General features: G+C 43.1%; 1 protein-coding gene and 1 long non-coding RNA gene across 18 annotated transcripts in view; both read left to right on the top strand.

Moving 5' to 3' along the window:
- The window catches only part of LOC145425217 (uncharacterized), a 300454-nt gene that overhangs the window by 109167 nt on the left and 165954 nt on the right, over positions 1 to 25333 (top strand). The window lies entirely within an intron of this gene.
- Positions 1 to 25333, top strand: part of LOC113011591 (uncharacterized) — a 207167-nt gene that overhangs the window by 34436 nt on the left and 147398 nt on the right. For 4 of the 17 annotated variants that reach the window (XM_080298130.1, XM_080298128.1, XM_080298131.1 and 1 more), the window contains 2 exons: positions 1866 to 2714; positions 3040 to 4173. In XM_080298130.1, coding sequence (XP_080154256.1) covers positions 1866 to 2714; positions 3040 to 3732 — 1542 coding nt within the window. In that variant the 3' untranslated portion in view covers positions 3733 to 4173. The other 13 variants (XR_013905817.1, XM_080298135.1, XR_013905816.1 and 10 more) reach the window with 12 other exon arrangements.

The following is a 25333-nucleotide window of genomic DNA, read 5'->3' as shown; positions in this document are numbered from 1 at the left end:
ACATTCCTGCAGTTTAACTCATTGGTGTGTGTTATCTGGCTTCATGGACAGATAGAGCTGGGTGTCTTCAGCATAGCAGTGAAAATGTATGCTATGTCTTCTAATGATGCTGCCAAAGGGAAGCATGTATAATGTAAACAGAATTGGTCCTAGCACTGAACCCTGTGGAACTCCATAATTAACCTCAGTGTGTGAAGAGGACTCTCCATTTACATGCACGAATTGGAGTCTATTAGATAGATATGATACAAACCACTGCAGTGCAGTACCTGTAATACCTACAGCATGTTCTAATCGCTCTAATAGGATATTATGGTCGACAGTATCGAATGCTGCACTGAGGTCTAGCAGGACAAGCACAGAGATGAGTCCACTGTCAGAGGCCATGAGAAGATCATTTGTAACCTTCACTAAAGCTGTTTCTGTGCTGTGATGAGCTCTGAAACCTGACTGAAATTCTTCAAATAAGCCATTCCTCTGCAGATGATCAGTTAGCTGTTTGACAACTACTCTTTCAAGGATTTTTGATATGAAAGGAAGGTTGGAGATTGGCCTATAATTAGCTAAGACTGCTGGGTCTAGAGATGGCTTTTTGAGTAAAGGTTTAACTACAGCCAGCTTGAAGGCCTGTGGTACATAGCCGATTATTAGAGATAGGTTGATCATATTTAAGATCGAAGAGTTAATTAATGGCAGGACTTCTTTGAGCAGTTTTGTAGGAATGGGGTCTTACACAGAAACTCTGTGTAAGGCCCAGGTGGACGATAGATGATAACAAGTAAGACTGGTTTCTGAGTTTTACAGCTGGGGTGGACAAGGTTAAGCATCAGGCTTTCAAATGAATTAAAAGTCTGTCTTGGTCTTTCATTAATTAATAGGCTGGTGTGAAAATATGCTGCCACACCGCCCCCTCGGCCTGTGCTTCAAGATTTCTGGTAGTTAGAATGACTCGGGGGTGTTGATTCATTTAAACTAACATAATCATCCTGCTGCAACCAGGTTTCTGTAAGGCAGAGTAAATCAATTTGTTGATCAATTATTAAGTCATGTACTAACAGAGACTTGGAGGAGAGAGACCTAATATTTAATAATCCACATTTCACTGTTTTACTCTTTGGTTCAGATGTGGATACTGTATTGTTCTTTCTTTGTGATTGTTTATGTTTAAGTTGTTTGTTGCTGGTTTTTAGTTTGTTTTTTATCTATATATATTTACAGAGCTTTTAGTTGTTGTAAATATTGTAAGACATGATTTGTTTTTGAAAGTTGTGTAATGTGCCTCAATGTTATTGATATTATTATTATTATTATTGATTGCTTATAGTTGAACAATTGTGAAACCTCACTGTGGATGTAAGAGTGAAATTATGTGGATATCTTGAATCCACTTTATTGTGTAATATTTTATGTGAGTATTTGACGGAAGACGAGCAACATCTGTTGTGGAAGCTAACGGGCTTCCTGTAGAATAAAAAACATAGGATTTATTATCACTGAATAATTATGTATAAATCTATAGAAATTACAGAAATATGTAATAGGAACCAACAAAATAACCTAAATTATAAAATTGTGTGTGTGTGTGTGTGTGTGTGTGTGTGTGTGTGTGTGTGTGTGTGTGTGTGTGTACAATCAGGAGGGATGGGCATGATTTTAGTGTTTGAACAGTCATGAATTATCTAATTAACAGCAGGTTGGATGTAATGTGTTAGAACTACCAGCAGGTTGGGATAAGAGACCTTTAAGGTGTTTGGTGCCACGCTCCACCTTCAGGTTTAAAACTAGTGTTAATGGAGTTTGAAGGTTGAGTTTGTTCCACGACTGCATTTCACTCACTGCCTCTGTTTGTATCTCTGTCACTGCAGGACCAACATGGAGCCAGAAGTCAACGCTCTCAGGAGGCCGACAAACCTCACAGAAGAAAGGGAGAGAAAAAACACACCTGTGACGAGTGTGGGAAGGGTTTTACTGTGAGGGCTAAACTAAAACGGCATCAGGTCATCCACACTGGAGAGAGACTGTTCAACTGTGACTTGTGTGGAAAGTCTTTTTCCTTGAAGGGTTCCCTAAAAAAACACCAACTCATCCACAGTGGAGTTAAAGCGTACAGCTGTGATCAGTGTGGCAGAGCTTTTACTCGCAGTAGCAGCTTACAGAGGCATCTAGTTACCCACTCTGGAATTAAGCCATACAGCTGTGACGAGTGCGGGAAGGGTTTTACTGAGAAGGCTAAACTAAAACGGCATCAGGTCATGCACACTGGAGAGAGACCGTTCAGCTGTGACTTGTGTGGAAAGTCTTTTTCCTTGAAGGGTTCCCTAAAACAACACCAACTCATCCACAGTGGAGTTAAAGCATACAGCTGTGATCAGTGTGGCAGAGCTTTTACTCACAGTAGAAGCTTACAGAAGCATCTAGTTACCCACTCTGGAATTAAGGCATACAGCTGTGACATCTGTGGAAAAACTTTCAGCCGGAGAGAGAGCCGAAATACACACCTACGCATTCACACAAGACATGATGTGTACTGCTGTGAACAGTGTGGCAAACAGTTTTCAACAGATGCACACTTACAACGACACATGTTTACCCACACTGAGGAGAGACCTTATCAATGTGACCTGTGTGAGAAGACTTTTAAATCTCCACATGACCTGAGACAACACCAACAGATCCACACCAGAAAGAGACTCTACAAGTGCAGCTACTGTGAGGTATGTATTTATATTGTTATCTTGTCATTTTAGCCTGACTGTTTGGAACAACTCTGCTCATTAAACTGTGTTAGCATGTTAGCAATTCTACTGCATGGAAAAGCAGCTCTGAGTGATTATTCAGATTTTCCTTTCAGTTATGATTTTAGTATTACTGTAGTATTATGGTGGTAGTATTGTAGTTATTGCATCCCAGTAAACTGAGTGTGTTAACTGAAACAGTCAAATGTAGTTGGACGTCTGCAGAGATGCTCTTTATTTCAGGCGACGTTCAGGATACAAATGTTGAAGGACTGACTTACACTGTCTTTGTGTCTTTGTTTAGAAGCAGAGCGACACAGATGGATCCAGTTCTCAACCCTGTCATCACTGTGGTGGTGGGAAAGACTTTCATTGTGACCTCTGTGGAAAAACTTTCAGTCAGCAAAAGACCCTAAAAGTACATCAACATAGACACACTGGAGACAAACGGAAATACTGCAAAGAATGTGGGAGAAGCTTCACCACACCAAGTGATTTAAAACGACATGAACTGATTCACAGTGGGGTTAAAAAGCACCTCTGTGATCAGTGTGGGTCATCCTTCACCACTGCAGGTCAGCTTAAAACACACAAACGAGTCCACACAGGAGAGAAACCACACAAGTGCAGACACTGTGAGAGAAGCTTCTCACAGTCACATAGTCGTAACAGGCATGAACGTGCACACATGGAAGGAAACTACAGCTGTGACCAGTGTGACAAGAGCTTCAGGAATCTCAGTTCATACTCTGCACACAAACGATCCCACGTTACTAATAAACTGTTTCACTGTTCCCAATGTGCCCAAACATTCACCTCATTGTCTGCTCTGTGCAAACATCAGCGTGATCACTCAGGGCTGAAATCACTCCCATCACTGGATCACAGTGAATCTGAAGACACAGAAAGATCCTCTGGTTTCTGTGTCGGACTCAAAAAGCTTGAGATCAGGCTCCACAGAGTTCAGATAGAATCATTTAAACTTGTGTTGAACTGAACTGGTTGCTGGGCTGAACTTCTACATAATACAGATCTACATGGGATCTTCTTTTCTGTGTTTTACTGAGTCAGTTTTGTCCTTTTTTCTCTGTCCTGGTTTTGCTCGTCTGTAAATGATTGAAACTCAGTCAAATAGTTCATTGCTCTCCAGCAAAACGTTTTGGAAACTCATGTTTAACCTTTAAAACTCTGACATGTTTTAGCACACAAGGCTTCATCGGGGAGTTCACTCATGATTGGACCATGAGAACAAAGGTTTTTAGTTCTTTCAAAGAGAGTCTTGGAGATGTTTGATGTTTCTGTTTTTCTGAAACCACCTGAAAGAAAAACAATTTTTCTTGCTTTATGTGGTGTGGAAGTTTTTAATGTTTCTTCATCTGTGATGTTCTTGAATGTGTTCACGTGAAGATGGTACAAATAAACTGCCCTTTCAGCTTTAGCTCCTAATTTATTCATTATTTATGGATGTAGCACAGCAGCTGTCTCTTGATTAACACATGGAGGGCTCGGGATCTGATGGTGTTGTCTCCCTAATTTGCCCACTCAGTAAATCTCACTCATGGCCAAGAAATTGAAATAAACCTTGTTTCCCTGCTGGATAGTGATCCACTGTAACTCTGCTCCTCCTTCCTGTTTAGGATTTCTGTGGCTGAAGTAAAATTCCCTCCATCCATCACTTATCCCAGCTAACCCAAAGTGAAATAAAGTTTTGCTCGTCTTAAAAAAGCATTACAATAATGGGCATTACCAATGCAAACTGAATGATACAGAAGATGAAAGAAGAGACTTTGATCAGTTAATAAAGCTCATGATCTTGATTCATTGTGGTTGCTACACAGATACTTCTGGGTCACTTCTCTCAGTTAGGAACCTTCCTCACCAAACTGACTGTTGGACCACACCCCTGGTTTCATGAGAAATTGTTTCAGCCATGATTTCTCTTCCTGTATTTCAGAGTAAAGACTGAAGTGACAAATGGAAGCATGTTTAAAAAACACAATGTGAGAGAGACGTTGAGGTCCTTAGAAGTTACCCTGGGTTTTTCTGTCACCCTGCTAGATGTTACACACCTTGTTATTGGACTGATTTCTACTGCTGGACTACTCCTGCGGAGAGTAACAATACTCTTACTAATTAGCTCCCTTTCACACCTTTGGGGATATTTATTTTTGTGTTTGCAGCGCTGTGAGCCAGAACAGCGAGAGAAAAATCTGCAACAGCGACGAGCCGAATGCTTACGTGAATCGCAGCAGCTGCACATGTGCTACGCTGAATTAGAGGATATCTTTGCTCTGGATTTCTATTTCTACTTTTTCATTTCTATATGATTCTTCTTGCATCTAAACAAAGATGATTCAATTTGCTAAATGTTGATGGCTCTTCGTGCTCAGGTGTAAATGAGACGTAATATTTGCTCTTGGTTTGGTTCTCCTGTACAGAACCTTGCAGTACAACAGAAACCTAAAAACATTATTTGTAGTTGTTATTCTTAGTTGTTCTGCTGCCTAAATACCACAGGGTCTGATTATGAAGTTATTGAGCTGCACATACTTTACGACCCACTTAAGTTCGAGGTCACAGCGTCTGTAGAGCAGCTGGAACATAATGAAGTCTACAAGGTTAAAGTTTTCTCTTCAGTTATTGTTCTTTCTGCTGCTTGGTTTGATGGATCTGAGAGCTTTTGTTTTTATTATTGTTATTATAATTATCATTGATATTTTACTCTCTAGAAGCTTTAAAATAGTGTTTGTGTTTGAAAAAATTGATTTAAGAATTGAACAGAAACATCTGTCCTTCTGAAAATCGCCCAAAGGCACGGAGACAAAGTCAAAGGATGCAACCTGTAACTTTCTCTTCCTTCATGTCAGGACCATCATCCATGATTTATATAAAATGCATATAGCAACAGTAGCACTTTAGTTTGGACTTCATGATTTCTGTAACTGGAAAATATTTTGTTTAAAGACAGAAGTGACCGCATAGTTGCAACATCAAAGGGAAATATTAATTAATTAGCATCAAGTATATTTGTTGCTTAAGCGTTTGCACTATAACTTAAGTAGGATTATAACTTTTAAGGAAGGAAAGATTTCAGATATTTAGTTCACTGTTTCAGTTATTTTATATGAAATTAAAACATTCACGTTGGTCAAATATGATGCTCTAAATCAAATAAAAGTTTGAAAATAAATGATGTATTTTTAAATGCTGCAACAAATGTTCACAAAAAGTAACTATAATTAAAACCAGTTAAACAAAATCAAATGTTTGAATCATGCTTAACCAAATGCCAGGCTGGAGAGCTGAACCTAAAGTATACGTAGAAAGATTTCAACATCTGAGCAGTTTTTAATGTTTTTATCACATATAAATGTCACAGCAGTGGGTCCTGGCCCAATGCTTTGTGTTTTTGGTTTTCTTTGACTCTTGTTTTTCTTGGTTTTTGTTCTTCATATTTATCAGGCTCTCAGTAATCATAGTTCTCCCTCCCTCAGTGTTCATTTCAGCCTGTGTTTAGTTTCTGTTCCCGTGTCCCACGTTTCATCGTTTCATGTCGAGTCAGCCCTGTCTCTCTGTTTCCTGTGTCTCCCCAGTCAGCCCCGCCTCCCTCGGGCACTCATGTGTGATACAGAGTAATAAACCTGACTACATTTGCTACACTCTCTTTATTACCTGTTACTTTAAAATTCATACACTAATTATGTCTGCCCATCTCTCTAATGTGAAGGTCAAAGGTCAACATCCCAGTGACATAAGAATAATCCCAAAGGGGCAAAGGCAGCGGTTAATTTAGCACATTTAGCATTAAGGGTACAGCAAGGATATACTTTTACTTATTGTGGCAGGGGTGTGGTCTCTGGCCTGCTGCAGTGGAGGCTGGTGGCGGGACGTTGGACGGCACAGGTGAGGGTGATGGAGCTCATGACTCTCCCCTTTATAGTGACGGAGGAGACTGGCGTGGGGGAAGCGTGTAGTGGAGGAAGCCGAGGAGAGAGCTGGTTTCTGGCTACAAAGACAGCGTCAAACCAGAAAAGATTGCTCGTGGTCAAATAATGTGTCAATTACCTGTGAATCAAACTGTGTGTGGCTCAGTTCATGTCACAGTGTTGTTTAGTATATCTTCACTTGTCTCACTCTCCTTCTGTTCTGTCCATCAGGATGATCCTCAGCGCTTACACAGATCCTCCATCGATGTTTTGGATCCAATCAGTGATCAGTTCTACGAGGAGGCCTGGATGTTCACCAGCGCTCGCTACACCTCCATCTACCAGAAGGTGAGTGTACTCCTTTGTACTCACATTAACATTTTACTTCTTAAAATACATTTTCATATATGAGCTTTCTATTATTTCATGGGCCATTTAATCAATATTAAAATTACAAGCATATCAACAAAGGTGAAGCTGGTTTTTTCCACTTGCTGTCACACAGTCATGGAGGAATACAATAAATACATAATCAGTCATAGATCCTGAACAATGACATTAAAAGAAAGTCTGTGGCTCTAAAAACTAAACAGTATAAAGACATGCTCCAAGCTGCTGTTTCTCTCCTACTCCTCTAGGTTTTCCACTGTCGGCCATCCAGCGATGCTGGAGGGCTACCTGGCCAATGCTGGCCTACACAAAGAGGTCCCGGCTCGGAGGAGCTGAAGAAGATCCTTGCCTTCCTCATCAGTTTCGTCTTCAGTTCCTATCCCAACAAAACCTTCTTGCACCTATTAGCTCCAAAGAGGCTATGGTGCCCGTGGAGGTCTGGACCTGAGGCCTGTGCTCATCACGTGGATAGAAAACACTCTGACACCATTCTGGAGGTCTGATGGGACTCTGACCAAAACACAGATGAAATAAAACTTGTGGCTGGAGCTTTTAAAATTACTTTTTCACCTCATAGATTAATGCTCATGATTGCATGTTAGCAAGACAGCATCTCCCCAAGGTGAAACTCTCAGGAGACATTTACTCTTAAACTGTAATCTGGTTGAGACTACTTGAGGAGATCTTAGTAGCGAGTATGTGGATTTAGTCTCTTCACCAACAGCAGACAGACCCATGCCAAGAAAGCAGACATGTTCTCAAAGAAAGCCGAGAGCAGAGATTGGAAAAAGCTAAAAAGAAAAAGCTGCAGCTTCAGACGACTATCTGCCTGTAAGGCTGAAAAAGTCCAGTTACGCTCTATTTTGGAAAAGCTCCCAGTTTTGGTAACCTGGATTTTTATTTCCCCTCTTCTGCTACAGATGTTGACTGTGACCTCAGAGGCCAACTGGACCACACAGCTGCAGCAGGAGTGAGGGAGAGGAGTCTTCATCCAGCTTCAAAGAAAACATCCAGGTAAAGTGACGTGGATCAGCGGATAAAGCCGTCTCCACTTTCAAAGGAGATCCTCTGAGAGAGAGACTCTCTGAGCCATTTTAGCCTCAAATTATAGGACTTTATAGTACAGCAACACTTTTAAAGGACAAAAATAACATAAACTGTGACTGTAATACAAACAAAGTATTGCATGTGTTTTTAAAACTGTTCCTCCGATGGGCAGGATATCACTATTAGACTGTCCCACCAGCTTCAACAAGAGACCACAGCAGCCTTCAGTGATCAGCACAGATGTTCCTCTAACACTCAGCGTCTGATCCCTGTTGGTCTGTGTGCTTCTGCTTTTGCTCAGTTAGAAACCCTGCAGCAACCCGACCCAAAACTGTGTCTTCTTGTTCGCCTCAACGTTGAAGTGTCAAACGTCCAACATCTGGAAAGGAAACCACGCCAGTGTACTGTGATGTTTCACCAACATGTGGCAGACGCTGGTCCTGCCTTTCATGCTGACATCAGCAGAGAGCCCCGCCTACCTCAAAGCCTCCCCTGTCATGTATTGATCAGGATGATTATGAAGATGAGCGAGTGCAAATAAGACTGTAAAAGTCCACGAGCAGAATGTTTGGATGCTTTCTAATGATTCATGAATATCATGAGAGTGTTTGTGTGTTTTGTCTTTTCTTTGATAATTGAAACTCTGATCAAACCTACTCATGTTCACAGCATGTAAAAGCAACTGACAGTCCGTGGCATTGTTGTTTGTAGAGGTGCAGTGTAGTGGGAGCATAAATCAAAAGAAAACAGTAACATTTATGTAATAAAACATTTGAATGAAAATGAACAGGCCCTTTATGAACTTTAAAGGGATCTGAAAACAACACTTTTTAAAAGAGTATCTTGGGGTGTAGGTGGTCAAAATAGAAAACTGAGCTGAGACTTTAAGTTCAATCCATCCATTCATTTTTACTTAGGAGGAAGAAATGTCAGGCTGGTGCAGGCTGGTTAGGTGCATGTGGTTATCTTTACCTAAATGAGTTCACTTTGTGGCTGCCAGGTTGGGCAGAAGTACCTGTCCCCTGTTAGGCTTAGCAAGGTTCTCCAGGAGTTTCTCCATGGGTAGAGCTTCTAGCTCCTCCAGCACATCTGTGGCCGTGCAGGCTGCCACTTCCTTGGTTGCTCTTTTTACCCCACTGGTTGTGAGTGTCTAAATACCCCCACTAGCTCGCTTTGGCTGCAGTTAACTTGGGAGGAAGGGGTGGGTGTCCCATGACTAGATGAAAAACAATTATCTGGGACACATAAATATAATAACACATGCATATATCTCTATCAATTTTTATTTCTCTCAGAAACATTGGATCTAAATTGCAAATGTGTTCCAGTTATACTGTTACTGTGTGACAAAGTGGATGAGCTGCAATGGTCTCCATTTGTCCCATATGTGTTTACTTCTTCTTTTGCATATTAAACACATTATTCTGTTTCTATGTATTTGCTATGATTTGCTATTTGTTAAGTAACATTGCTTCACTCACTATGCCGGGTTTGTGTGTGGAAGCATTCAGTTGCTGGCAAATCAAACATTCTGCAAATGAAGCTGAATACTCAGTTACATGTTTCTTTACATTTTATTATGTTACAGATTAAGTCATTTGTTCATGCTTACTTTGTTTGTCTTTTCAGTCTTCATGAGGGTCAGGTGTGGGGAAACGCCCGCCCGGCATTTCCTCATTTTAAAGTCCTGCTGATGTCACACATGACATCAGCAGGTCAAACGAAGTGGAGGGGTTTGTTTGTCCATAGAGATGCTTCCTTTTGTTTGTTTTAAGGTTTAAATGGATTTGTTGAATGTGTTTCTTTTCATCAATACTGCCATTTAGTTGTGTAAATGTGCATGTTAGAAGTGTGAAGAGGTTTTGTGTTTAGAAATGTATAGAAACCAATCATTTACTGACAGCATGTCTGATGGAAATAAGTGCAGATTATGTATGAAGTCTAACTGCACACAGTAACTGTGTTACAATAAGGACTTAACAGCGCCCTCTGCTGGAGTGTTTCAGTACTGCGTTAACTAGAATACACCACCTCCTCCTCACACCACCTGCTACAGCTCTACTCTTCTATGACTACAGTCATCCACAGCACTGATGTGAGGTCACATGGTTCATATTTAAGGAGCACAGCTGACCTCAGGTCAGTTTAATGACTGTGAGCAGCAGCTGTGTTATTGTCACTGTGACAGGGAGACACTCTCAGTGTTGGATTATGTGTCCACAGGTGTTTGTACTTTGTGTCTTAATTAAATGATGGTAAAAGGCCCCGCCCACTTCCTATCCAAGTCTTACCATGCAATGACTCTGTGAATGGACTGGAGAAGTGTTGTGGTAGAGTCCTCCGTCAGGAATGAGATGTGTGTGTCGACTCTTTATTCTCCCTTAAAAGTATTATGCCATAAATACTGCACAGGGCAGCTCTGCTAACAGGTTATGGGCCCAGACAGCAGTAAAGAGGAGGTCCTGTAACTGCCAAAGGAAGGGCAGCGTTTCCTGAAACCGCAAGTTACCGGCAGGTGTTAAAAATTTGGCACGATTGAGTGAGTAAGCGATTTTGTGCATCATGAGTAGACATACAGCAGAGTCGGGTAGTCGATATTCCTGTTTGCAGTTTGATGGAGATGAAAGGAAATATGAGATATGGGAAACGAAGTTCCTTGGTCATCTCAGACTACAAGGTTTGAAAGATGTCATCTTGAAGGCTGAGGGTGATGCAGAAGCCGAAGGTGAAGATGATGACAAAAATGCAGAAGCATATGCAGAGTTGATACACTTTCTAGATGACAAAAGTTTATCGTTAGTTATGAGAGATGCAGTTGATGACGGACGGAAAGCTCTAAGAATCTTGAGAGGTCATTATGCAGGAGTGGGCAAGCCACGGATTATAAGTCTGTACACCGAACTTACTTCTCTCACAAATGAAAGGAATGAAAGTGTGACGGACTATATTATCCGAGCAGAAGCAATTATCACAGTGTTGAAAAATGCGGGTGAGCAATTAACTGATGGACTTCTGATCGCAATGATAATGAAAGGACTACCAGAGACATTTAAACCCCTGATTGTGCACGTTACACAGAGCGAAGCAAAAATCACATTCTCAGAGTTTAAAGTAAAACTCAGAAGTTATGAAGAAACCGAGAGAATGCGTGCGGCTGTAACTGATGACAACGTAATGAGGACAAAAGTGCAATTAGACCAGGATTCTACTTCATGGCGAGCAGATGACCGAAGATCAAAGAATAATGAGATTGTGTGTTTTAAATGCAGACTAAAGGGACACACTGCAAGAACGTGCCGATCCAGAGTATGGTGCAGTTTTTGCCGGAGTAGTACACACAAAGATGCGACCTGTAGAAGGAAGCTAAGACGGGATGAAGCGAGAGGGGTTGTGGAGAAGGACTACGTGTTCAAGACGGGCTCCGAACCCCAGAGGGTCCCGGACGGCGGCCGGGAGATGCTGAACAATCAGTTACTGGTGGATACGGGAGCGACGTCACATATCTTTACGAAGCTCGAGAGTTTTAAGACTTTTGATGACACATTTCGACCCGAGGCTCATTGTGTAGAGTTGGCTGACGGAAGGCGGAGCAGAGGAGCTGCAAAGCGACGAGGAGACGCTGAGATAAGTATGATTGACAGTAAAGGACGAAGTCACAAGGAAACATTGAAACAAGCACTCTACATTCCATCGTTTCCACAGGACATTTTGTCAGTAAAAGCAGCTACTAGTAACGGAGCCACTGTGGTTTTCAAACACGGGGACAGTTTTCTTAAACATGTTGATGGAACAAAATTCCCTATATGTGAACATGAGAGACTGTTCTTTATAAATACTGTGCAAGAGTTTGAGGAGAAATGTAATGGATGTTTTGATATGCAAACGTGGCATGAAATCCTAGGACACTGTAATTATGAGGATGTTCAAAATTTGCAAAATGTCGTCGATGGAATGGACATTAAGGGTAAAATCAACAAAAATATGCAATGTGAAGCCTGTATACAAGGGAAGTTTATCCAAACTAGGAACCGAGAACCCGATGAAAAGGCCAGGACAGCATTAGAGTTGGTACATACGGATTTAGCTGGTCCGATTACGCCGAACTCTAAAGAAGGGTTTAAGTACGTTTTGTCGTTTGTTGATGATTATTCAGGTGCAACATTTGTATATAATCTGAAACACAAAAGTGATACAACTCAGGCAACTGAAAGATTTATTGCAGAGGTGGCATCGTATGGGAAAATCAAGTGCATTCGTTCTGATAATGGAACTGAATTTACAAGTAGACCGTTCAGAGATTTGTTAAGTAGACACGGCATTAGGCAGGAAACTTCGGCGCCATATTCGCCTCATCAAAATGGAACAGCAGAGAGGAACTGGCGTACACTTTTTGACATGGCGAGATGCATGTTAGTTGAGAGCGAATTGCCAAAGTCTTTATGGCCATATGCAGTACAAACCGCGGGAGTGATTCGGAACCGGTGTTTTAACAAACGCACAGGTCAGACAGCGTATAAGATGTTAACTGGAAAAAGACCTGATCTTTCTAGAATGAAGAAATTCGGATCATTGTGCTATGCTTATAAACAAAATAGGGGAAAACTAGATCCAAGATGCGACAAAGGTGTTTTCTTGGGATATGACAAAAACAGTCCAGCATATTTGATCTATTTCCCAAAAACCGGGAAAGTTGAAAAGCACAGATTGATAAAAATACTAAATCCCGTGCCAATGGATCAGCAAACACAGAGTGATCAGATGTGTGAAGATGAGGTTTTTGAATCCAGAAAAGATGGTGGGTCCGAACAGACGAAGGATGAGGATGTTCAGGATGGTAGTGAAAGCAGTCAAACTGAGTCTGAGGTTAAAACCGATGATAAGGTAGATGCTGGAGCTACACGTTATCCATCCAGAATTAGAAAGAGACCTGATTATTTGAGTGACTATATCACGGATGTGAAAGAGTGTGAAAATGAACAGATGCAAACCAGTGTTGATTATTGCTACAGATTGTTGTGTGAAATACCCACATCATTTAGCGAAGCTATTGTGTCAAGCAAGTCGAAAGAATGGGAAAGAGCGATGAATGAAGAAATTCAATCCCTTAAGGAGAATGACACATTTACTTTAACCACCTTACCAGAGGGAAAGAAAGCAGTGGGGGGTAAATGGGTTTATGCCGTTAAAAAGAACTCAGACGGATCAGACAGATATAAAGCTCGATTTGTGGCTAAAGGTTTTAGTCAAACGAAAGGAGTTGATTATGAGGAGACTTTTTCACCGACTGCTAATTTATCGAGTGTGAGAGTTTTGATGCAGAAAGTGGTTCAGGATGATATGTTGGTTCACCAGATGGATGTAAAAACCGCCTATCTACATGCACCAATAAATGAAGAAATATATATACAACAACCAGAAGGTTTTGAGATAGAATCAAGTGAGACTGATAAACTGGTGTATAGACTAAAGAAATCACTTTATGGGCTGAAGCAATCGGGTCGTAACTGGAATCAAACCTTACATGATTATTTAAGCAGTTGTGGATTTAGACAAAATATTGCTGATCATTGTGTGTATTCAAAAGTCACTGAAAGTGAAAAAGTAATCATCATAGTGTGGGTGGATTTACTCATTGCAGCTAATAATGAAAATGTGCTTTCAGGCGTGAAAGAAATGCTCTCTTCTAAATTCCAAATGAAAGATCTGGGGAAGCTTAACCATTTTCTAGGAATAGATTTTCTTCAAGAAAAAGAATGTGTCAAAATGTCACAGAAAATATATATTGAGAACATTTTAAAGAGATTTAACATGCAAAACTGTAAGCCACGGTTAACACCTTGTGAACAGAAATGGACTCATTCTGATAAATTTGAGACATTACCAGATGTGAGGAGATATCGTGAAGCGGTAGGATGTCTTATTTATCTGAGCCATTGTACGCGACCTGATTTAAGCTATGTTGTCAGCAAACTGTCACAACATTTCAATGCGCCAACTGTTGATGATTGGACAGCAGTGAAACATGTTTTGAGGTATTTAAAAGGTAGTCGAGGGAGAGAACTGTGTTTTAGGAAATGTTCAAGTGGAAAACTAGGTCTACAAGCATATAGTGATGCAGATTGGGCATCCGATGTTTCTGATAGACGCAGTATGACAGGTTACTGTGTAAGCCTAAATGAAAATGGTCCTTTGATATCATGGAAAACCAAAAAGCAGACAACTACAGCATTATCAACTTGTGAAGCCGAATACATGGCATTAGCAGCAACAATTCAGGAATGTATGTATTTGACTTATTTGATTCAAGATCTTGATGAGTTTGAGTATGAAATACCTATGATTTTGGAGGACAATCAGGGAACAATCGCTTTGTCAAAAAATCCAGTGAACAGACAAAGACGTAAACATATTGATGTGAAATATCATTTTATAAGGTCAGCTGTACATGAAAGAAAAGTGCTCATTGATTACTGTCCAACTGAGTCAATGGTAGCAGATATGATGACGAAACCAGTTTCAAAGTCTAAGTTAGACAAATTCTCTGGATTCGTGTTTGGAATATAAGATGTTTTTTTTGGAGGATTGTTTTTCCCCCAACCTGTGTACAAGTGGGGGTGTTGGATTATGTGTCCACAGGTGTTTGTACTTTTACCGTCATTTAATTAAGACACAAAGGCCCCGCCCACTTCCTATCCAAGTCTTACCATGCAATGACTCTGTGAATGGACTGGAGAAGTGTTGTGGTAGAGTCCTCCGTCAGGAATGAGATGTGTGTGTCGACTCTTTATTCTCCCTTAAAAGTATTATGCCATAAATACTGCACAGGGCAGCTCTGCTAACACTCAGACACAGCGCTCATGTCAGCTTGTTCTCATGCAGGAGGATCAGGAGCTCCATGTTTGTCTTTCTGTTTGAATCATGATGTGTTTGTGCCATCAGAGTCTGTCATGAGTACTCAGGGTTTCACAGCAGCTCTTCTGGATGCTGACGAGGACTCCAACCTCATGTTTCACCTCTCTGAGCTTCTGATGTCTGTGAACACTCGTGTTTCTTCTCTGGGCTCATCTGGACAAAAACACCTTTCTGTGTTTGGCTCCAGCCTCATTCTGACTGACAGGAAGTGTGTTATCCATGAGCTGCACTTCTGTGAGGAAGTTTCCTGCTGTGTTTCCTGTCTGTGGACAAACACGAGTGTTCCAGCTGAGGACTTGGTTCCTTCCACCTGTCCATACAGGACATCACGCTGTCTTTTCTCTGTAAATGCAGCTCCAGGTCCTTCCACGTGCTGCTCTGTATTTGTGCAGTTTGTAGTGTGTCCTGGGAAACGTAGCACACATGGTGTTCTTCTGCTGTTTCCTCCTTTCACTGAGTGTGAAACACTGACGCTGTGCTGTTGTTCACAGAGGGGAGCTGATTCTAGCTGCAGCTGGACTCTGTCATCTAACTGAATGTGTTGGTGCTGATCACGGGGCTCTGAGGGGGGAGCAGCAGGAGGACTCTGGATGCTGACGTCAGTGTATCTGTGGAAGCTCCCACAGCGTGTCTGTCATTCAATATTGTGCTGTATATTGTATCTATGCAAAGATGAACAGACTGTGTGTTCACTGGTCTCTGTGCTGCAGCTCTGATGTCATCATCACTCCCTCCTCCACCCTCAGCAGTCCCAGCATGCTGCTGTGGTGCACCCCACCCTCACTCTACACCTGAGCCACAGACCACACCCTCCACCTCAATATACACCACAGTTTTCTCTGCTGTGGAAATGAGATCAGGAGGAAATCATTATTATTATTATTATTTAATAAACGCTCACATTAATGTGGGCTTATTTGTTTCATATTAGAAACATTAGTTCAGTGTTTTTAGTATAAAATGGTGAAAGTCCCTCTTTTTGCTCCTCCCCTCACCTGTGGATGGACGGTGCTGTTACCGTGGTGACAGCTTGGATGTGTTTCAGTCCTGCCTGGTTATCACTGCAGGAATCTTTACTTTCACATTTATTACAGGTAATAACTCTGATTTTTCTGTGTGTTATGAACCAAATGTATCCTGATACACACAGAGATGGATGAGCAGAGGTCACATGATGAAAGAACAAACATGGAGTCTTTGATTTATTTAGATATTTATTGATGAATGCAAACAAACCTGACACTGAACCATCGTCCAGCAGAACAAACCTGATCACATGACCTGCTGACCCAAACAGTGCAAAGCTCCATGGCAACAACAACAAACAGCCTCACATATGTTAACAGAGGCTGTTAGAAGCACAGAGTCTTTACAGTCTTTCTCCTGTTTGGACACAGATCTCTGCACATCTTCATCACAGTTACTCACAGACGTGCAGAGTGTGTGGATATCAAAGCTAAGTTTCCACCATGTTTGTAGTCTGTACTGGGACTCATGGAGCATCTCTCTATGAGCACTCAGTGCTGTAAACAGTGAGTCCCAGTTTAACCAGCAGCCTTCACACCACACATCACACAGACATGGAAACTTCAAACCTCAGACTGAAGACACCCTCAGAAATAAACAGATTGTGATGAAGATGAAGAACTGGACCAGTTTGCTGTGGTTTCTTCTGTTCCTGTCAGAAATAAGAGTCTGGCAGCACTTTGCTCTCCTTCCACATGTTTAAGGAGGAAGTGAAGAAGAGCGAGTGAGTCGTCTTCCTCTGTGGGCCAAACATCAGGCAGCAGCCACGTATTTTTAAAAACCCAGCACACTGCTTCAGAAACACTGAGTCCAGGTGACCAGAGTCATGTGATCAGTGAGGTCTTCACTCAGGACGTCACTGCTTCAGGACCTGATTCAGAGGTTTATGAGGACGTGGATCATTGGTGCTGATGTTGTGTGAGAGCTGGTGAACCATGGGGAACATAAATAACAACCAGGCCATCAGCAGTTCTACCCCCAGCTCTAAAACCTACATAACACACTATACATATAGTTATTGTTAAGGTTCAAATATTGAGGAAGGAGAGTACAAACAACCAGGTCCAGAAGAGCTTGGTCAAACAATTGATTTTAATGAACACACGCGTGGGGGGACCAGCGCCGTACGCAGACAGCGCTGATCTCCGACTAATCAAAGCATAAACAGATATTTTATACCATCGGGGTTTGAATTTAATGACGCCCCTTCAACGTCACACAGATACATACATACGTACGTCAAATCAAAACCACAATGACTTTTAACACAGTTTGAAAAGAACATTATCTCTATCTTCATGGCAGATGTTTCCTGTCAACCTTTTGACTGCCGCTTCTCCAAAACCACAGACCATGCTCTGCAGTAAGATACCACTTCTGCACGCCCGCAGTTGCAAGCAAACATGATTAACCTCTCACCTATAACTGAATGTATCTACTATGTGTGTGTGTGTGTGTGTGTGTGTCACGACCTCACTTGGCACTCTGTGTCACCTCTCACCTACTAACGCTCGCAGTCAAACAGAGGCCACTCTCACATGTGTTAGCAGTTTACTAAAACTATATATGTAGTATATTGAATAAATGTTTTAATCAAGAACCTCTACTATCAGAATCAGAAAGGGGTTTATTGCCAAATGTTGAGCAGGTTTACAACATTAGGAAATTGCTGTGGTGCTTCAGTGCAAACATAGTGTCATAAATAGCACTTAAATAGACATGAAAAAATAAAAGTAGGAATAAGAATTAAAAGTGCTACGTAGAAAGATATGTGCATGAGATATACATAAGATATATACATGAGAATAAGAATTAAGAGTGCTACGTAGAAAGATATATACATGAGTGCAGGTGGTGATCAGTGCCAAACATGGAATGATGCAGTGACACAGCGTAGGGTCATGTGTTAGTGGCGGGGACAGTCATATGGTTATTGTTCATGTGTCCAACAGCAGAGGGGAAGAAACTGTTCTTGTGGCGAGAGGTTCTGGTGCGAATGGACCGGAGCCTCCTGCCTGAGGGGAGCAGGTCAAACAGACTGTGTCCAGGGTGAGAAGGGTCAGCTGAGATCCGAGCTGCACGCCGCAATGTCCTTGAGGTGTACAGGTCCTGCAGAGATGGGAGTCTGCAGCCAATCACCTTCTCAGCAGAGCGCACAACACGCTGCAGTCTCTGTTTGTCCCTGATAGTGGCTCCAGCGTACCACACGGTGATGGAGGAGGTGAGGATGGACTCGATGATTGCAGTGTAGAACTGCATCATCGTCCGTGTTGGCAGGTTGAATTTCTTCAGCTGCCTCAGAAAGTACATCCTCTGCTGGGCTTTCTTGATGACGGAGGTGATGGTGGGCTCCCACTTCAGGTCCTGGGTGATGGTGGTACCCAGGAAGCGGAATGAGTCCACAGAGGTGATGGGGGTGTCAGTCAGGATGATGGGGGGGAGTGGGGCTGTGTGCTTCCTGAAGTCCACAATAATCTCCACTGTCTTCTGGGCATTCAGCACCAGGTTGTTGTGGCTGCACCAGGACACCAGACGTTCAACCTCCCTCCTGTAGGCAGACTCATCCCCGTCCGAGATGAGCCCAATAACGGTGGTGTCATCTGCAAACTTGATTAGCTTGACAGACTGGTGGGTGGAGGTGCAGCAGTTGGTGTACAGGGAGAAGAGCAGAGGAGAAAGAACACAGCCCTGAGGGGAGCCGGTGCTGATGGTCCGGGAGTCCGAGACATTCTTTCCCAGCCTCACATGCTGCTTCCTGTCCGTCAGGAAGTCAGTGATCCACCGGCAGATGGGATCAGGCACATTCATCTGGGAAAGCTTGCCTCGGAGATGGTCTGGAAGGATGGTGTTGAAGGCAGAGCTGAAGTCCACAAACAGGATCCTGGCGTAGGTTCCTGGGGAGTCCAGATGCTGCAGGATGAAGTGTAGGGCCATGTTGATGGCGTCGTCTACAGACCTGTTGGCTCTATATGCAAACTGCAGGGGGTCCATGAGGGGGGCCGTGAGGGTCTTGAGATGGGAGAGAACTAGGCGCTCAAATGACTTCATGACCACAGATGTCAGAGCCACGGGTCTGTAGTCATTTAGTCCAGTGATCCTAGGTTTCTTGGGGACAGGGATTATGGTAGAGGACTTGAAGCAGGCAGGCACATGACATGCCTGCAGTGAGGAGTTGAAAATGCCAGAAAACACTGGGGCCAGCTCGTTTGCACAGTGTCTGAGGGTGGCAGGAGACACGCCGTCTGGGCCGGGAGCTTTCCGAGCATTCAGATTCTTAAACTGCTTCCTCACATCTGCTTCATGAATATGAAGAGTTGTGGTGGGAGGAGTTGGTGTGAAATCCTCTTTTGTGTGGGGTGAGGAGGGGGGTGTTGTAGGTGAACAGTTTGAAGGTGGTGATGGCTCTATGGAGGAGGGAGAGGTGGGGGAATTAGTGTCCAAAGTGCCTCTATTGTTGGGGCCGTTGGAGGTGTGAAGGCTGCCTGATGGCTCGTCAAAACGGCAGTAGAAGTCGTTAAGGGTGTTGGCTAAGAGCAAGTCATCAGTGGAGTGGGGGGTTTTAGGCTTGTAGTTGGTGATATTCCTAAAACCTCTCCACACAGAGGCCAAGTCATTCTCTGAGATCTGCTGCTGCATCTTCTCAGAGTGCTGATGTTTAGCAATGTCCACTTCTTTAGTGAACCTGTACTTGGCCTCTCTGTAGCAGTCCCTGTCTCCGCTTCTGAACGCCTTTCTCTTTTCCAGCCACAGCTTTTTGAGTTTAGGAGTAAACCAGGGTTTGTCATTGTTATAACTCACCCTGGTGCGTGATGGCACAATGCTGTCCTCACAGAAGTGGATATAGGAGGTGACAGTGTCCGTAAACTCGTCCAAGCTGTTAGAAGCAGCCTTCATTGTGTCCCAGTCTGTGGTCTCCAAACACGTGCGAAGCTCCTCCACAGCCTCGTTGCTCCACAGTTTTTTGGTCCTCACGACAGGTTTGGAGAGCTTCAGCCTCTGTCTGTACGCGGGGATTAGGTGGATCATGACGTGGTCAGAAAGTCCGAGTGAAGCGCGGGGCACCGCGCGATAGGCCCCGCTGATCGTGCTGTAGCAGTGGTCTAATGTCCTCTCCTCTCTGGTCGGGCATTTAATATACTGCTTATATTTCGGAAGCTCATGGCTCAGATTGGCTTTGTTAAAGTCCCCAAGAGCAATGATGAGAGAGTCCGAGAATGTCCGCTCCATGTGGAGAATCTGCTCCGCGAGTGCGCACTGAGCTGCCTGCACATCCGCGTCTGGCGGGATGTAAACAGCGGCCAGGATGAATGAAGCAAACTCCCGCGGAGAATAAAACGGTTTGCAGTGAATAAAAAGATATTCCAGAGAGGAAGAGCAGTGCTGAGCAATCACTGTCACATCTGTGCACCAGCCACTATTGATGTAGAAGCAGACACCTCCACCTTTGGACTTACCGGAGAGAGCGGCCTGCCGGTCCGCGCGCAGCAGATGGAAGCCCTCCAGCTTGAGCGCGCAGTCTGGGATGTTCTCACTGAGCCACGACTCCGTAAAACATAAGACACAGGAGGAGGCAAAGTCTCTGTTCATGCTTCTCATCAGGGCCAGTTCGTCGATCTTATTCCCGAGTGAGCGTACATTAGAAAGGAAGATCCCAGGAAGAGCAGTTCGCAGTCCGTGTCTCCTCAAACGCACGAGTGCGCCAGCTCGCTTCCCTCTCTTTCGGCATCTCGCTTTCCTGGTCAGAGTCTGCAGTAAATCTGCCGCAGATGCGACAAATATTGGAAATAAATCCACAGGCGTTGTAGTCCTGTAGTTAAGGAGCTCTTCTCTGGTGTAAGAGTATCCAGAGGAGTGCCCAGACACAGAAGAAATGCACAAAAACAAAACAAAAGTAACGCACTGAAGCACCAGGGCATCCATACGCGGCGCCATCTTGGTTCAGTGAAGCTTAATAAAAGAATATAAAAGTATAAAAGATAATAATGAACAACCTGGTTATTCAAATAGCATCATCCAAACAGCTCCTCATAAGCTGCACTTACACTCTGCTTTTAGTTTCACTTTTGCAAAAGCACGCTCTGCAAACCTGCAGTTTCCTGTCAAGACTTTGCACAGAGTGGACTCAGAATCAACAGAATCAGCCCATACACACTTAACATTATAACAAGCATTCAAAAGCATTTAAGATCATAGATTCAACTCAACAGTTTAAAGTGGTTATAACTGCACCTGTAGTAAAGGCTAATTGGGTACCAAAATGTTTAAACATCTGAATGCAATATCAATGCTGTAGATTATATTATTAATGCAATGGTAATGATGATGATTATTAACAGTAGCAACAAAATAATTTCCCTGATCTCCACATTATATAGGTTATAGTATGTTATATATAAACGTAGCTGAAGCAGTTTCATTTGTAGCTTCACGCTGCACTTCATATGTTTGTCCACCAGATGGCAGCACAGAGGCCTGTGTTGGAAAGCTTTGAGTAATGAAGCGTTTTCAATCCAAGCTTCAGAAAGCTTCATGTGGTCATCAAGGAAGCAACCAGGAAATATCTGCTGTGTCTAAAAACAGCAACACAAGAATCCAGGATGAAGACAAGAAACTCAAAGCTCACAAAACAGGTGGAGCTAATTTTGTGACGTGTTTCTGTAAAAACACCACAGAAGTGAATCATCAAAGTTTCCATGTGAGCTGATGATGCTGCTGCAGAGTTTCTGTGAACCTCCTGTGACCCCGCCTCCTCATACAGAGACATCTGATTGCTCTTCAAACTGCATCACGTGGACACATGTGATTGTGTGTTGTAGTATTGATTGACTGATGATGTCACACAGACTGTGTTTTTCAGGAACAGTGATTCTGATGTGAGCCTGCTAGCTGACAGCAGACCTATGAAAGCACATGTTCACATCTGTGAGGACAGACTGGACTCTTTGACTGCACCTTGGTTCTCCTCAGAGGTCTGTACAGTAGCATGTCCACCCCCACTGAAGATCTCAGTCACTGTGAAACATAGAAAGCTGCTTGTGTGGCCTCTGCCTCACATGTAGATACAGCTACAGGTTTCTCTGTCAGTCATACTGAAACAGTGTCCTGATGCTGCATCATTCAGCTCTGTGCCCCAGTCAGCATCACTGGGAGCTACCAGTGTTTCTGCCCTTTTCCTGTAACACTACACTCAGCACAGGCTCAGCTGGTATCCAGTGTTGGACTTTGGCTTCAGCTGCTGTGATAGATCCTCTAACATAGATCAGCTCTGCTACATGTTGTTAGATAAGTGCAGCTGCTGTCATGTCCTGATGTTTCTCTGGCTCAGCAGCTTCTCCATCAGAGGTTCACATGGAGCTGATCCAGTATCTCCAGTAACTGTGTTCTGTGCCTCACTGGTTCATCCTTCTGTCTGTGTGACGTCAGTCAGATGTTGAAGTTAAACTCTGTAATCTTCACTGTGTCACAGAGTTCAGTGAGTCCCGTTATTCACAGTATCAATCAGATCATCAGAGAACAGCTGATCAGCAATCAGTGGTCCAACAGCGCCTCCTGTGGTGAGAGGATGCAATAATGCAATGTAGCATTTTTCCACTGAACACTTGCAGTCATGGAAACTGTCTGTTGGATCTGTGTGACGTTGCTTTCTTGGTTAGAGTTCCTCACAAATGTCCAGATGATTCTTCTAATGAGGCGTCGACCATGTTTTCAGCTCTTTGGAAGAAAACGTCGCCCTTTGCCATCCTTACTTTTCTTTGACTTCTTCAAATGCAGCTGAACTCCAGCTGGTATTTTCTTGGACTTTGCAGCTGTTTCTGGTCATCAGTTCATTCCTGCAAACCTCTGAAGCTGAACAACAATGATGCTGCATTGCTGGCTGATCCCAAAAGGTTGATTCTGTTCATCTGGACGTTTTCAGAAACGTTTGCTCACTGATCAGGTGACTTCTTCAGTCTCAGCTGACTGCAGCTTTACAACCTTACAAACAGCACATTTGCACAATGACTGAAAGCAGCAGCACCTGATATATATGATACTAATATAATACATATACATATATAATCCATACTAATGATGAAGGAACTGAGCTCACAGTCCATTGTTCATTCAGTGAACTACTCAGTTTATTTTGGGCCTCAGAAATGCTCACTCTGTTTGTACATCACTGTCAGCAATAGACTCATTCTGCTGTGTGGACAGGAACACATGTGACATCACTTCCTGTTTGTTTGTGACTGAAGAGGAAGAAGTTTACAAGGAATCATTTAGAAGAGTTTCAAACATCAACTGATTGAATCCATGAATTTGAAAACGTGTTTGTGAGTGAAAGAGACAGACATGTACAGACTGAACTATCTGTTCAACAGTCAGAGTGTTTCTGTAACAGGAGACACTCTTTACACTCCACTCAGCACAGGGACACTGAGGCACCAGGAGACCAGACTCTAAACCCAGGATAAAGAGTTTGAGTGAATGTGGTGTTGAAGGTTTGGAGGTGGATCAGAGTGTCAGAGGAGACTCTGTAGAAGGACAGAGTGCCAGCAGGACAGTCCACATACACTGCTGCTCTGTTAGAGACAGAGGAGGAGGAGGAGATGGATGTTTTTATGTTATTGTGCCTGACAGAATCAGGACCATCATCAGAGCAGATCAGACTCCAGGACTGATCATTGCATCCAAACACACAGTCACTGCCTCCTTTCCTTCTGATGCTTCTGTAACTCACTGATATATAAACGCTTCCTCTCCACTCGACCTCCCAGTAACAGCGACCAGTCAGACCATTTCTACACAGCAGGTGAGAATAAAAACCATCAAATCTGTCTGGATGATCAGGATATGACTGAACCTCCTCCACACAATGTGCCTCAATGTTATTGATATTATTATTATCATTATTATATAATAATAAAACCTTTATTCTAGCGCAACTTGTAAGCGAACTTGACTTTCAAAATAAAAGCACAAAGCACCAAAACGTTGACTACAAAAAACAAACAGTAATGTACAGCTTAAACAATTTACAATCATGACATAGATCTTGACAAGATAAAGAAATAATCCAAATTATATACAATGTCATCATGCCAACAGTTACAACATCGATGGAGGATCTGTGTAAGCGCTGAGGATCGTCCTGATGGACAGAACAGAAGGAGAGTGAGACAAGTGAAGATATACTAAACAACACTGTTACATGAACTGAGCCACACACAGTTTGATTCACAGGTGATTGACACATTATTTGACCACAAGTGTCTGTGAAGGTTCTCAGTCATCCAGGTCATCGTAGTCAAAGGAGCCTCTTTGCTGACTTTAAAGTCAGCAAAGAGGCACAGAAAAGAAGACCAGACACCAGCGAGGGAGGATAAGAAGGACAGACGCAACAACATTGTCATCCCCTATGTAGCGGTGTATCAGAAAAACTCAGGAGAGTTTTCTCCAAGCATGACATCCCGGTGTATTTCAGACCCAGCAACACACTCAGACACAAACTGGTTCACCCGAAAGACAAAACGCCAAAACACAAACTTAACAATGTGGTGTATGCTGTACAGTGCAGCGAGGAATGCCCAGACCTCTACATTGGAGAGACCAAACAGCCACTTCACAAGCGCATGGCACAACATAGAAGAGCCACCTCCACAGGACAAGACTCAGCAGTCCATCTGCATCTTAAGGATAAAGGACACTCTTTCGAGGATGCCAATGTTCACATTTTGGGCAGAGAGGACAGATGGTTTGAAAGAGGAGTGAAAGAAGCCATCTATGTCCTCTGTGAGCGACCATCTTTGAACAGAGGCGGGGGTTTACGACACCAACTGTCTGCCATCAATAATCCAGTTTTGAGATCCCTTCCCAGACGCCTTAACGCCCACTCACATCCTGGGCCATCTGATCTCAGGAATTCGCATGATAAGGTGGGGCCAGGTTTCACAATGAACCCACCCGAAACTCTGGCTGATTGGGGCCCACACCCATTTTCACACCTTGGCTCAGGCGATTAGAGGATCATCAGGGGGTCCTTTTGTCCGTCTGGGGGGGGATACTCCCACTAGGTTTATATCTGGGACTCTCCACCATTTGACCTTAGAACTGAAGAAGCTTCTCGGATGAGAGGTGAAACGTCTTCAAGTAACTTAAAGAAGTCCAGACGCTTTTCCTTGCAAGCTCCTTTGACATTTGACCACGAGCAATCTTTTCTGGTTTGACGCTGTCTTTGTAGCCAGAAACCAGCTCTCTCTCCTCGGCTTCCTCCACGCCAGTCTCCTCCGTCACTATAAAGGGGAGAGTCATGAG

Source organism: Astatotilapia calliptera, chromosome 3, assembly GCF_964374335.1.
Source record: "Astatotilapia calliptera chromosome 3, fAstCal68.1, whole genome shotgun sequence".
Classification (NCBI taxonomy): domain Eukaryota; kingdom Metazoa; phylum Chordata; class Actinopteri; order Cichliformes; family Cichlidae; genus Astatotilapia; species Astatotilapia calliptera.
Note: the sequence above shows the minus strand (reverse complement) of the source record. Positions and strands in the feature narration are given on the sequence as shown.